Source organism: Pezoporus wallicus, unplaced genomic scaffold (genome assembly GCF_028554395.1).
Source record: "Pezoporus wallicus isolate ANWC-B61680 ecotype Strahan unplaced genomic scaffold, APGP_CSIRO_Pwel_v1 scaffold_3294, whole genome shotgun sequence".
In the NCBI taxonomy this organism is placed as follows: Eukaryota; Metazoa; Chordata; class Aves; order Psittaciformes; family Psittacidae; genus Pezoporus; species Pezoporus wallicus.
The window spans coordinates 10,114,330-10,129,463 of record NW_026635478.1 but is presented as its reverse complement, the minus strand read 5'-3'; the positions used below and the strand labels follow the sequence as shown (position 1 = coordinate 10,129,463).

General features: G+C 40.5%; 1 protein-coding gene across 4 annotated transcripts in view; it reads right to left on the bottom strand.

The window, feature by feature from the left end:
- SCUBE1 (signal peptide, CUB domain and EGF like domain containing 1) overlaps positions 1-15,134 on the bottom strand; it is a 206,305-nt gene that overhangs the window by 22,521 nt on the left and 168,650 nt on the right. For all 4 annotated transcript variants that reach the window (XM_057427313.1, XM_057427331.1, XM_057427322.1 and 1 more), the window contains one exon: positions 3,034-3,150. In XM_057427313.1, coding sequence (XP_057283296.1) covers positions 3,034-3,150 — 117 coding nt within the window. The remainder of the gene's footprint in view (positions 1-3,033; positions 3,151-15,134) is intronic.

The following is a 15,134-nucleotide window of genomic DNA, read 5'->3' as shown; positions in this document are numbered from 1 at the left end:
TTTATTTAGTCTTCTACTCTTCCAATGAAAATGAAAGGTAAAAGCTTGCAGGAAGGTAAAGCAATTACTGGATATGTTATCACTGATATTCCACATAAAATCTTTCAACTTTTGCTACATTAGAAAAGTATTTAGTCAATGTGAGGTGTACTCTTTTAGTCTATGCAATCAGCATTTATATACTTGTGCTGACGTGGCCAATCTCTCATCTCCTCTCTTCCCACCAGCAGAACGGATGTTTATCCATCATGCTCAACAGGAGTTGTGCTGCCATGTACTTGCTTCTGGATCACGCTCAGATGGCACAGGCCAAAACTGTCATATGGCACCAGTGGACTATCAGCTGCACATTGCTGCTCCAGAGTCTTTAATTCACTAATGTAGCCATAACCTAAAAGCCCTTGTTATGAACTACAGTCCCATTATTTTAGGCACTGCACTAACCTCAATGACAAATGGTTTTTGCACTTTGAACGCAGCTATGTTCATTTGCTTGCTAAAACAGTAGCATTACTGTAATACTTCTACAAGGCACATAGGTAGTGCCATTTGACAATACGCTGAAATGAGCTAGAATGACATCAAATCAACGGGAGATATACTGAATTTCTAATACTCTGGCTTAATGATAGGCCTCAAAATGTAACTACAGAAGAAAACCGTCAATGTGTCTGGCCATAAATGCTCCCAGGATGAGTGTCTAACTACTTTTACAAACCATGCCTAGAGTCCAGGCTTGACCTCTGACTGCCACGTGCTTGGTGCTGTGTGAATCCACGTGGTTTGCACGAACACTGCCTGAGTTCAAGCCAGTTCTCCCCAGGCCCCAGTGTTGCAGCCCAGTCACCCCATCTGAAGCCAGAGCGGTACAGGTAGGAGGTGGGACTGATGAGTGGCTGGCTCAAGCCCTGCATGGTTAACAAATGTGGACCCATACACATCAGGCAAGTTTTCCTCTGGCATCTTGGGGCACTTAATGGGAACATGGGAGTATTTACTGGGGTAGCTGCTGGAATCTACAAATGTCTTTCTTCTTCTGATACAAGATTTTAGCCCACGTGGTTAAGTAAAAATATGGAAAATATGGAGTATATGCAAAAAATAAATTGAGAAAGACACCCGTATATGACGGGCATGCTTCTGGACAATGTTATGATTTTTGGGTCAGAGTCAGAACTTCTGCAGGTCCTGGGTTAGCAATTCCAAAAACGGACAAAGGAGATAGCCCCAGAAAAAAACTTTTTTCTAGGAAATTTCATACATAGAGGTGGGGCTTATGCTGAGTGTTCTCTGCTTGTGAACCCATACTTGAAACACACATACTAGCCCACAGTGCTCCTGCCACTGAACTCTGGCTGAACTGTTCAAACCCAAGCTCTTGCTGTCAGGTACCTCAGCCCAGAACCAAGCTCCTGAAGCAGCACCCAAATTCCCCAAAGCATTGAATAGACCTGCAGATTCTACTGACTTTCCTAAGGTCACTTAACAAGGCAATTTATACTGAAAGTAGAGCTTTACATCAGCAGGTGGTGTAAGTGCTAGCACTGTCCTTCTAAAAGTTTCCCTTATGACGCAGGACTTTTATTACAAGAGATGCCATGAAGAAGACACCAGACTGCAACAGGGACTGTCCTTCAGCATGAAGGCCCAGAACAAGGACATTGCCACACAGTTCATTAATTACTAAGAAAGGGGAAGCGAGATGGAGAGAAAGCTTACTAAGAGGTAAGCTTGCACCAAACCTTTTTGAAGGTTCTCATTATTTCTCCCTAGTTTTGACTTCTGCTTAGTGCCACATGGATGGCAGCCAGGGTAAGCTATTTGTTCCACTATAAACATCACCCTGCAGGGGCTGACTAAAACTAATGATAGGCCTGAGCACCAAAGCTCAGGGTGGATTCAGAGCAGTGATTTGGATCTGCCCATTAAGGAAAAAAGCAGACAGTTTGGATCTAGTCATGTTTTTGTCGGAGGTTCAGCACTGAGCACTTCCAGTTATAGTCCTATTTCAGTCTTATTTAAAAGACCGAAGCTGAAGTAAGGCTGAAGATTATTTAAAGCCTGACGATGAACCCCAGACTTTGAGGCTTTTCCTAAATTAAGACATATATTAAGTCATTAAGGAATTAACAGTGAAACTGAAAATCAGTCTCTCATACCCTGCATAGCATAGGTCCCCAAAACTTCCAGACTCTGCATTTGCTTTCAGCACTGCCTTTAAGTGAAGTCTTTTCCCAAACTCATTTCTCAGATGAACTCCAATTTCTCTTCCTGCCTGCCTCTACTACACAGTGAATTCATTTGTTACTTTTCCTGCTCTGTACAAGAGATACCAGAATACACTACCTACCCCTTTCTTCCAAAGAGGGGGCTGGCAGAGATATGGTTAGCATATATGGTGTGTTATGTTGACCCTACCAAATCAGGTGAACTCAACACTCGGATGGTAGGGATTGACTGGCATCTGTTTCTGCTACATCATTTTGCGTGCCAAAATTTGTCAACTTTGTAAAACCGACATCCTTCTCCTATTCTCTTTGTAGCTCATCATTTGCAGCCTTCCTTCTGTAAATACAATTGTGACTAACCTCACTCCTGTGAAAGTACCAATTAGTACTCTGTGCTTGTAACTGTGCTCTATAATGAAGCTTACCCTGTACAGTGCGATGAACCCCAGCCATGAAGCTGCTTTGCAATGGTTGTGGAAGAATGGCTGCATCCATGCATCCATGCAGCAGTGGATGCAAGCATCACAGCTGCAGGCTTCTCACCTATACTGGGGCTGCTATGTACCACCATCAAAAAAGGCCAGGACATTGGTTTTTATTTATGTTCTTCTCCTGAGAATTCTTCAGCAAGATTGAGATGCTGAAATTTTAGTCACACAAAATAAAGCTAAAATAGCAAGCTCACGCTATTTTAGCTTTATTAGTTTATCATCTCCAGTTCTAAATGCTTCAGCTGAAAGAACGTGTGGCTGAGTAAACAGTTCACAAACCAAACAAACACATAAGCAAAACTTGGTTTCCAAACCTCCGCAGTGCGTCAGTCCATACAAGGTGTAGCCTTTATAGCAGAGACATTCAAAGCTACCAGGATAGTTGATGCAGGTGTGATCACACGTCCTTTCAAAGGAACACTCGTCAATATCTGCATTCACAGAAAAAGCATTAGGAAATTAGAATTCAGTTAAACTGAATGGCTGGAATTTCACATTCAGTTGCAACATCTTGTTACTGATAAAACATCACATATCATCCCATGTAAAATCTGAATAAAATATCATTTTCATTCCTTTAGTGCCTTATAAGGAAAGGACTTGCAGGTACCTGGAGACGGGTAAGAAAAGAGAACATAAACACGACCATGGACACCGTATTATACATGTTCACCATTAGATGGCAACCTTTAACTTCTGATCGTCGTTACCCAGCCGGGCAATGGGGATATGAAGGTTTTGGGGGGTTAGTGGCACAACGGAAAAAAATTTCGGGTTGGTTCACGTCATTCCCTCTTTCACTGACCATTCCTCTGCCATCCTGCTCACCAGGACAGGAAGCCTGCTCTGCCTGTGCAGACTGTGCACACGGTTGCACATCTACAAGGGGGTAAGCACAATACCATCTGAGAACATGCCGGTATCAGGAATGGTCGGGCTGCACCTAAAACACAGGAAATCTCATCCCAAAGTCACATTCTACCTAATTCAAGAAAATTTGACCTCTTCCCCTTAAAAAAGTCAGGCATCTCTAATTATCACTGCTCACTAATGCAAAACCCTTATTTACATAGTCTCTCTATCCAGCAGCCTATGAAGAAAGCAATTAACAGCACACTGCTTCAAAGGTAGTATAAAGGTTTTGCTGAGGACGACATAAAAGGTTTACTTGACAGCTGTCATGATGTAATGGACTTGCTGTAAACCGTTACATTAAAGGTACCTTAGACAGCAATGCATGCAAAATAACACTTTTGAGTGAATTTCGTCCTAAAACAATTGTTTTTTAAAAAAATCCTCTTCAGTGATTAGTTTTTCCATTAAAAGGCCAGAGATATTAATACAATGGCATTATTTGAGAGTGATAACTTCAAAAAATCTCATTCCTCCAATATTCCTGAGGTATAAATGAATGAAAACAGTATTTCTCTAATAGCTTGCACACTTTCTAAAGTAGCTTATTAAGAACATAATATGAGCAACAACATTACTAAGTATAATTCAGACTTTCATATTGTACATACTTAGAAAGCTGTGGGTGCTTGAAAAAACTACAAAACTCACCAATACTTAAGGGTGTGCTACCCAACTCCTAGATCCAAGTTATTATTTATATAGTTTTGATGTTTAATGAAACATTCTAGGGCTCATCCTGCTGTTATAAATGCAAACACATAACTTCAAGAACTAGAGAAAACTAAAGATTTTGTGTACGTGTATACAAACCCAAAATCTCTGTGAGAGTTTCTGCACAAATTCAGAATGTTGTAAACAGCTATAATTATATGATCTCCAATTTTAAGTGTTTCAAAACATTCATGAAAAAGAGAATTCACAATGTGGAAAACAACTGTTCAGGCAAATGCATAACATAAAATGAAATATATATTATGAACAAAAATCTATGCTATCCAGTTTTATGTGTGCTTCACAATCACTTGTTATGATCAAGTAGCAAAAAGAGGAAAGAGATTTTTCTCTTTTTTACATCTATTTAATTTTTAATGCATTTTTCTATGCATTTAAAAATATTATTTGACTTCTGAAAGTAATTTCTTTTTAGGGTTTCCTTTACAGCCTTGGAAATATGCAGCTTTTGAATACATATAAATGGCAAACTGTTTCAGTTTTCTCTAACTAAATACATGAAGTAAAATCATTCTGGAATGAACACTGCAGTTATGGTTTTAAAAGATTTTTAATGCCTAAGAAGCCAAATAATACAACATCGTTTCATTCATGTGTAACCTTGTGCCCTGTATGGCATTGCAGGAAATTTACAAAAGCAGTTGATTTTCTGGCCTCTGACTTACCTTGGAAGGCTCTTTTTCAAAAACAATATAAGATTTCTCAATAGTGATCTTATCCCGCACTAGTTTAGGCAGTGGGGTTTATGCATTGCTTTCACACATACCACTTCGTGTTGTTACATATTATGTCTTATAGGTTGTTACAGGTGGTTTTTTTTTTGCATTAAGAAGGATGCCTCTTTGCCCATGGAAACAACAGTCTGCCTAATAACATCACCAGTCATCCTCTTGCTACGTAACAGACACTCGGAATGGACAAATGCATTTCTATTGCACAAAATATCAGCTACTCATAAACTTATCTTGCTTACACTGGCTGACAGAGACACCAAAACAAACACCTTTATTATAATACAAAGACTGCTATTAAAAGCTTTTTCACCATTTAAGCCCCTCATCCCACCTCCTGCTGCTGTTCTCATAAATTCAGCCTCTGCTGAATTCAGAATCTTGCTTTGGCTGATAGAATGCAGAAAGCCTCTGTGAAGATTCTTCCTTGCTTAACACCAAGACCCCTGCCTCCTCTCCTCGTTGCCTGTGGATGGTAGGGCGAGGCTCTGCCCAAGGAACAGAGCTTTCCATGGCGCCCTATCCGCAGAATCACCAGTCCCCTGAGGAATTCAGCACTGGTCATAGAAAAGGGAAAAATATGCACCACGTACTCTTCACTAGAAGAAACAGTGGTGTGATACAGGATGCTGAAATACTCTCACTTTGTTTTCTTCTCTAAACTGAAATCTGTGCTCTGGGTGCTGTTATACCCTGGCTCCCAGAAACTTTGAAGTTGGCCCTCGCACCTTTGTGGCGCTCCACAGTATTTCTGCATATTTTCCCTGAAAGGACGTCCTTTTTATCAATAGGACAAGGAGTAATGGTTTTAAACTGACAGAGGGTAGATTTAGACTAGATATAAGGAAGAAATTCTTCACTAGGAGGGTAGTGAAACACTGGCACAGGTTGGCCCGAGAAACTGTGGCTGCCCCATCCCTGGCAGTGTTCAAGGCCAGCTTGGACGGAGCTTGGAACAACCTGGTCTAGTGGAAGGTGTCCCTGCCCATGGTAGGGGGGTTGGAACTGGATGAGCTTTAAGGTTCCTTCCAACTCAACTGTTGTATGATTCTTTTTCCCACCACCCTCAAGATACAGCTATATTGCATAAGAGATGAAGGAGCAAGAATTTAAATCTAGTTTCACCTACACAGCACTGGGCTTCAAACCCATATTCAAATCCAAGTTATGGGCTTACCACATAACTGAGAAGGAACATAGGTATTTAAATCTTGTCTCCTCTGCACAAACAACACTACACGCTACCTACTACACACACATTATCTACTGAAAAAAAAAGCAAAAAAACCCCAAATAAACCCAAGAGCAGAGATGTGGCAGGTTACAAATAGAGAACTGAGAACAAATAATTTCTCTTTCAGTTTCCTGATCAGTCCTCCACCCAACACATGCACACACACACACATTTTTTATTGGGTTGCTCTGAATTTGCCCCCTCCCAAACACCAAAATAAATACAGAGAAATTAACTTTCTGGGTCTGAGGCACTCTTAAACCAATTTAAAATTATTTAAGTTTTTAAACTGAACATGAAAAGTCAAAATGTTCTGTTGTTGAGGAACTTCAGGGGAAAGCTGCAACTTGAGGTTCAAGTTTTATTCTTAGTTGAATTTGGCATGAATTCATGAATAGTCCAATCTGTCTCAGAACATTTCAGATTTGAATGCACTTATTTGACATCAAACACATTCTTTTTACTTTCACTTAGTCAAAAATTCGTATCACATTCACCACTGTAATCATTGTACGTGACTGTGTCATTTCAGCATATTAAGAGATGTCTTCACAGTTTAACTATTTGCAGCTTACAAGAAGTCTCAGGCTAAATGCATCTCTGGTAGTACATGATTAGCTTCTTACCAGAGGCAGGTTTTTTTCATCATTGCTAACGGTGCCATATAAATTCTAAGATAAGGACCTCTCTATCTCACAGCAGATGACCCAGTGAAGTGCCTAGTTCAGGCACTGGAGCGGATGACCTCCAGAGGTCCCTTCCAACCTCCACCACTGATTCCTATGCACATTGGCAGTCCCAGCCCTCTCTAAAGGCACTCTCTTTATGGGGTCCTGTGCTGCTAAGAGCTCTCCTTCCAGTTGCTGTTTCCATGACATCAATAAAGCCCAACATTTCTTCTACCAATCTATGTTTTCATTTCTAAACAGAATGTTTCAACAGTGGAAGCACTCCTTTATTTTTGCCTAGAAGGGATTCTACTCAAAGAGATTGTTCAACAGTTTAATAAAAGAGCAGAATTTCCCTGTGTTTTTCAGAGAAGCAATTATTGCCAGCAGTGGTCATGCTTGATAATATTTGTTTGGCTCTGTTCCTGTTAGGTCAAGTCAGCATTTGGATTTTATTGTTGATTTTTCAACCATACTTAGCATTTTCTTTTTGATTTCATGCTTTCATATATTAAATGATCCCATAAAGACCTTTATTTTTCTTGAATATAATGCTTGTTAGTGGGTGTCAGATTGTCAGTACTGGGAAGTAAAATCTTCCATCTATCTCCAGAAGGGAGCTACCACTGATCAAATTTCTTCTAAGTTTCCTCAAACACATGTCTGTCAAAGATGACCTGAGGGAGCAGGGAGAAAGCAGCTCATTTCCCTAATCATTTAAATCCCTGCCCTTTCCACTGACGCTGCCAGTAGACTCCCAATTACAGTAGCACCAATTGTTCTCGTGGTTTATGTGATGTGGACACTGACTCATTTGTGGATGTAGAGTGCAGGGCACCAAGAAACCATCACACAGTAATGATTTTTGCTAAGTCTGAAACCGGGCTGGATTGCTACCAGCAGCTCCAAAGCGAAAGACTCCTTTCTGTACTCTGTTCCCAGTCCTCAAACGCAGACCCCTGCATTCTTGATTGTCATTGCTTTCTTCTCTAAAATAAATTTCAGAGTAATTAAAATAAACCAATGACCAGGAAATTAAAGTGTAATGCACGGCATTTCCAAAAAGCATTGGCCTTGCAAGCAAGCAGCTGAACACTAAATATATGCAGATGAGGCTGGTAAATAATAGCACTGGATTTCGAGATATTTGATGACTGCAAACTGATGTAGACACTGCTATGACTCCCTGACAGAATGTACACATGCAAAATTCACTTGCAAAGAGGTACACCTGTGTTTCAGGAGTTTTGGTTATAGAACTGAACAATTCAATGCCTCGTTTGCCCAACCTCACATTAAAATATTATTGCAAAAGAAAGGATTTCCTCCTCTCTTTCTTCTTTAGTATCATTTTGTTTGCTAATGACAAGTGAAAAAATTGATTAGAGAAAACTAATGGTTACCACAACAGTTTTTCTCTGAGACATACATTACTAGGTTAATTCATGAAACTGGGAGCCTCCTTCGAAAACACAGGCCACATGTTAACTGAATAAAAGCTTAGTCTTGCTGCTTGGAGTATTTTTTGTGTGGTCTGAAAATAAACATGACCAAGGGGAGATCACTGTTATTTGATGGTGCTATTTATGCTACAGAGAACGTGACAGTTGAGGAGAAGCTCAAAGACAATCAATAAAAGCTGTAACAGGGATGTGGGACAGAGTGCAGGCTGTAATGGTTCTGGACACTACAAGCAAAGCACCTATCTTATATTTGATTTGTCTGTGTTCAATGAGGCAAGACATGAAGTATACACTAGACCATTGCATATACATAAAACATATACATTAAATTTAAGTATACTATTTCAAATAGAAATAAAATAGAAAATACTTTATGCTTAGAAATACAAAGTAAAATAAAACGAAATACCTATCTCTACTATCAATTCCTTCATCAACAGAAGTGACCCATGACACTGAATCCCTTCAAAAATGGTCACAGTATTACAGTAATACTTGGAGGTGCTATCACAGTCATGAGTCCATACATGCGCAATCCTCCCAGTTAGCTTAAGTATACCTTCATTATGGCAGCAAAGATTTATATATATATATCTCCCAGTTACTGGCCAGAATACTGTGAAGAACATCAGCATGGAATCTGTGGTTATTGGATTCACGTGTTAGTAGTGTTTGACCCCAGGCTGGAAGTAATGGCCCAGGTATCCCACTGCACTGTGCACAGCAATGCCACTGCTCGATACAGTGGGGTTATCTCCTCATGCGGCCACACCCTCCTAATGTACAATTCCACAATAGATAGTTCTGTTCTGTCTGTCTCGCATAACCTTGGCTTATTTTTAACCCCCAGGCCAAACGCAGACTCAGTGTGGAGTACCCCACTCAACTGATCACGCACACAAGCCAAACCCAAGACTAGTCAGAATGTTTTGTGTTCATATTTCTCAGTTTCTAAGTTATCGGCTCCTCTGAGAGAAACAGAGCCTTTCCTTTTTCTCATTCATTAAGCACACACACATAGAAACTCTAAGGAGTGTTACATGATGTTTTCAAAATAAACACTAATGCTTTTTTATATGTATTTTGGCTGAATGTTATTTTCTGTCTACCCCCCCCCCCCCCCCCGATACCACCCATGTAATGTTGTTCACCTTACAGCCTAGCCAGTGTGGTTCCCAAAAAATATTTGACAGACATTAGGGAAACCACAGATCTTAATCTGAGTGGCTGCTGGACCATAGGGAATCATGATTCAAGCTATGTTCTCCAACAAATGCTGCTTTAAATTCACTATTGGGAAAGGTATTATTTTGCTACAGCAGCTGTATGACGGGGTTTCCACCACATCTCATGTTTTCTGATCCGCAGTGACTTACCCCTGTTCACAGTAAGTAAAAATGCATCCTCCATCCGAGAACATAACTCAAATACACATTCAACACTGACCAGAAGGAATGGCTTACAGCTAACTTCTCCTTATGTTTCAAAGTCTACAATAATAAAACCAACAAAGAGGAAGTACGGAAAGATGTAGTAATGTACAAACCTTTTACTTCATTACCTTCCCACTGAGTGCTTCTGGAGCAGGCTAACAAAAAAAGAAGCCATAACCGCAAACCTTTAAAAGTAATTGAAAAACCACTCCCATTTAGACTTACCACTGCATTACTGACTTGCAATCAAGTCAACTTGTTACTGAGACTTAATGATTAATAACATACTAATGACCTGCAGAAAAACAGATCTGGTATTAACTGCTATACTTTTAATGTGAATGTAAGTGCCTAAATAGAACAGTCACATCTTGCATTTCAGAAATTTAAGGGGGAAACTGTCCATTATAACTAACGTTGACTCGGACCAGAGCATTTATTTATTTAAGAACTTTATTGCTCACGGTTAACTATGTGATTAGTGAAGACCAAATGTAGCACACTAATCAGGGAATGAAAGACTTCTGAAGGAAATTGATTCTGCTTGCAAGGAAATGTGTTTTTTATTAGAGATGATTTGTTCTTAGAATGCAAAGTGGTAATAAAAGAAATAAATGTGTATAAACTGCAATAGAAACCTGCAAAATATACTTGAGACAGAGGCAATAAATAATTGGAAATCTGTGACTTATTATGTAAGCATCCAACAGAGGAGGTATTTTAAGGATTTAGCAGTACAAAATGAAATTACTATTACTCAGTTTCAGGGACAGGCACACAGTAGCAGTTACTGACAAATTCTGCAGAATCTTTGCTTTCTACTCATTCTAATATAGGTAACACCACTGTTCCATGCATTATTTAAACATGCTGCCACAGTTCAGTTCAGGAACAGAAATTTGCTTGTAACGCATTAGAGCTAACCTAGTTTCCCCAGACCAGGCAAAGCATTTATTTGTACCCTTGATTCACTCATTCCAGACAGTCTGTCTCTGATCTCTAGCAACAGATTTAGGCCATAATGCTACAAGCAGGTCCATGTCTCATTCCACGTGGAATCATGGAAATCAATGAGGACCTGCAGTGGCACCAGTGTCACGCAGATGTGCCTCCAGTCACATTCCCACTGAAGGCATTTAGGCTCAATTTTGCTTCTGCTCTGCAACCCACAGAAGGTACTTGCTGCCCTGGAGAGCAATACTTTCTAGCATAGCAGTGCCTTAACATGGACTTCAGTAATTATGACCCATTCCTTCCCCAGGGTTCAACACACTGAAAAGCCTGCATTCTTGCAAGCTACTTAGCAGCCTGAGCTTCTGCCACAGCAATAGGAGTCTCCATGGACCTTGCGCCTGCCAGCTCTCTTCCCATCTGGCTAAGCAAGAAGTGCTCTGCCAAACAGCCAAATGCCCTGAAAGATGCATCTAGGCCACTGATTTCTCCTCTCTCTGTGTGCTCTCACACTTCTGCCACATGTCTAAAGTTGAATTATATCTTCAGTCTTAGAAGTGTGGATAGAAATTGGATGTTTATTTTGATAGAATGAGTATATTTAACACCAACAAGATGACTGTACTCATTTAGTCTGACCTCCTGCAATTAAGCAGCCTTTAATATTTTGCTTGGTAACCTCCAAAAGCATCCCTTCCAGAAAGGATTGTCTAGGTCTCTCCTTGGACTGACCTCCAAGTCTTCTCTATCAGTTTATTTTGTAGAGTTCAAATTGGTGTGATCCTTTTTAATTGCCAAATTTGGTAAAGGCTGAATAATTCTCTTAAAAGAGTGTAATGCATATCTGATCCTTCCAGGAATCAGCAAATACCTCTTGATAGATTTCTCATTTATTTGGTTGGGTCTGAGGTTACACACAAGAAAGCAGGATTCCAAGTAAGTAGCTCCCTTGGGCTGGCTGACTGGCTTTATTAATTGCTATTGCTGGAGCAGCTCAGTTCAGAAAGCAGTAATATTCCATTGGCCCCTTCAGTGGTTAGAACTGCAGTAGTCAGACCCTTCTTCGATGCTATGCACCAATGGGACAACTCTTAACACGGCAAACTCATCACCCTCATTAACATCAGAGCAACTGATTCCCCACTGTTTACCTAGAAGTTACAGCAAATGGAACTGCCCTTGGGAAGAACAAGACAGTATATTTGGTAGAGGTTTTAAAAGTAAATAACAGCTCATTTTCTTTATCTCTGCTATCAGACATTATCAAAACAGACCAGTGGCACTTTCTGGGAACCACTGTGCTACCCCTGGGATTTGAAAACAGAAGGAAAGCAGGTTAAAAAACAAGACTTGGCAATAAAATTGTAGGCTGAAACTGTTTGCTCCCTCTCCAGAGTAAACACAATTCCTTCTTTAGGAACTCTTCCAAGGGAGTTTTATGTGATCTCAAGTACCAACAGATTAATTTTCCCTTCTCTTTTCAGTTTCTTTCAAAAATTCCCTATTTAATTTTCTTCCATACAAAGTTCACAAGCTCATTCTCTTCCACAAGCTTCCCTCAGGGCTTCCTCAGAGTCTGCAGAAATGGGGCTGCAGAATGACATCTTAATGCAGTAAATACCTATTCCCTATGTGTTCCCTGTGTGTTAACACATGTGCCAGGACAACTGACCACCATACATTCCTCTTCCTGTCAGCACTGCAGAGCCAATTCTGCTCCCAGTCAGTGAGTATGGTTTTGTTCTGCCTCATGCATCAGCCACAGAAGTATTTGCTTGCTTTCAGATCACCAAAAGCTTTGCCTGAGGGGCTGGGGAGATTTATGGTTTTGGATGGAAACTGGAGAATTTGGCAATGTCAGCTGTGCAAAAGTTAGCGGTTAACTTTGGGGTCTTTGGGGGTATCTTTGACTATAGTTGGTGGGTTTTGGCCCAAGGTTTTTTACATTTCTATAATGAAATACATCATCATCACCATTATTATTACCTTATTATTTCTCTGCTGTTGTGCAAAGAAAAAGGTTTCCAACATTCTTCCCTGCAGTATTATGAAGGACCCCACCAACTTCTTTTTTTTTTTGTTAGCAGCACCAAACTAAAAAACAGAATAATGGAGAGAATTACCTGATAAATTCCCTTTTGGCAGGTAATAATTTCTTCTAATTTTTTAAACATGGTTGTGCAAAACTACTTGCTAAATCTCAGTACTGCAAGGAGAGCTGGAGAACAGCAGTGGTAGCTTTTGTCCATGGGACTGCTGAGGAGGAAAAGGTGCCTGGCCTCAGAAGTGCCAAGCCAAGCTTCCCTCTTCCTCCATTTCTTCAGCTGAGCTGAACTGCTCAGGATTTCTGAATTTGGTCAGCTGCCCTAGCAGAGAGAGGAAATGAGAAAATCAGTGTTGGGTCCAGAGGCTTTCTGAGGGGCAGGCAGCAGTACATTTCATATCTAATGAGGTAAGTTTGTTTCTTCTGTGCAGACACTTCACTTTGTCACTCACACCAGGAAACACATCCAGGACTCTCCCTAGCCTAATGCTCCCTGATCCCTTTGAGCATATTTCAATCAACCCTGCTACGGCTTCTCCCCTAGTTTGTGAAATCACTTGACAGAAAACCTTAGCCAACCTGATGTTCAATTTAATGACCAGCAGCATCGGATGTACGAGCTTCTGGAGCCAGGGAGAGGGCACAGATTTGTGCTGCAGCTGAGGGCAGATCACCTCCTGTGAGGCTTCACTCCAAGGCACCTCTGTATTTGGCTATGCAGCACCCTCTGTACGTCCTTTCTCTACAGACACCTGCAGACCGAGTATCCATGTACTCCAAGAGAAGAAACTATTTGCTCTCAGATAGGGGAAGGGGGCAGAAAGGCAGAACTCTCAGCTAGGGGAGTCTCTGCAGAGGGTTTGCAGAGAGACATGCCAATCACCAATGACAGCTCTGCAAAAGAAATTATTTTGCAGGTAATAAAGTTAGCTGGATCTTTTATGGAACACATCCCCCCCACTAATAACTAGACACAACAGTATAAAATTAGTAAGTCTGCCCAAGGTCACAGACACAAAGGGAGCCAAGGGAGGTGTTCTATAAAGACACTTGGAAAAGAACGTTAAAACTGTTACTTGTATTTGGTATCAAGCACATCACTCTTAGCCTCACTATAAGTTCCTGGCAATTGCTCTCATCTTACTTTTTCTCTGTATTGTTATCCTTGTGAGTAACAATTTTTACAGAATTTCTGAAGGATTTTTAAAGGATTTTTAAAAGATTTAAAATGCACTGTAGGGATCTGAACCTGAGTAAAGCACCACTATCTTCTAAATACAACCAAAAATAATAGTACCAAAAAAGCCTACATATATTTAACAATATTGCTTGTTTTTAGAACTTATTACTCTTAGAATCAATAGAAAATTAGTTGAGCTAAGCACTTTGTTAAATCACAGCTTTTTCCTAAGAGCTACAAAGTCTACTCACTATTGCATCAGGAAGGGCAGGAACTGCCTGGTGAAAGGCCATGTGCCAAAGAAAGTCTAAGTACATTTGCAACTTTCCAGTGCTAGCAAATCAAAGAAAGGTCAGCATAGCTGTGATAAATGAGACCAACTTAAAAATGCACCTCTGAATGCTTATCATGGATAATGAAAGTGCAACTACAGTTAGTGGTATTCATGGTAAGTCAAATCTGTTACGAATGCTAGTACCAACAAAGTTGTGGCACTGCATGTGGGCATCTGGATGCATCGCTCTTCTCAGGGACCTGTATGAGCACTTCAGGTGTACACACAAGTGCTAACAAAGGAATTGCAGGACAGATGTGGGGGACCACCATCCCCAACAGACCTCTGACATTCACTTTATTTGCTTCATAGCCTCCCCATATTATGTACAGATTGTCACAAGATTTTGAAACAAAATTATTTATGGTAGGAAAATAAAAATCATCTTGAGCCAACTTGCTTGTATGGGAACTTCTACATGGAACAGTTGGACACAATCGCTCAGTGGCAACAAAAGGGCCTCCAAGCTTCAAAGACTGAATCTGCTGTGGTACAAGGTGAAAGAGAAAGAGATAGACAAGAAAGGCAAAAGGCTAAGTTTCTGAGTGATGAAGATTTTGAAACTGGAGACTGAAGTTCTGTCACTGCTTAGACTGCCTGTAGACTTCCCAGATACTACCTTTCTCTTAGATCTATACTTACCTGCCCTAGATCTTTCCCACCCCTCTCTATTACATGAGGGCTTTGTTGTGCTTAGGTTCCTTTATTAGCCTGAGGAACACAGTAGGAG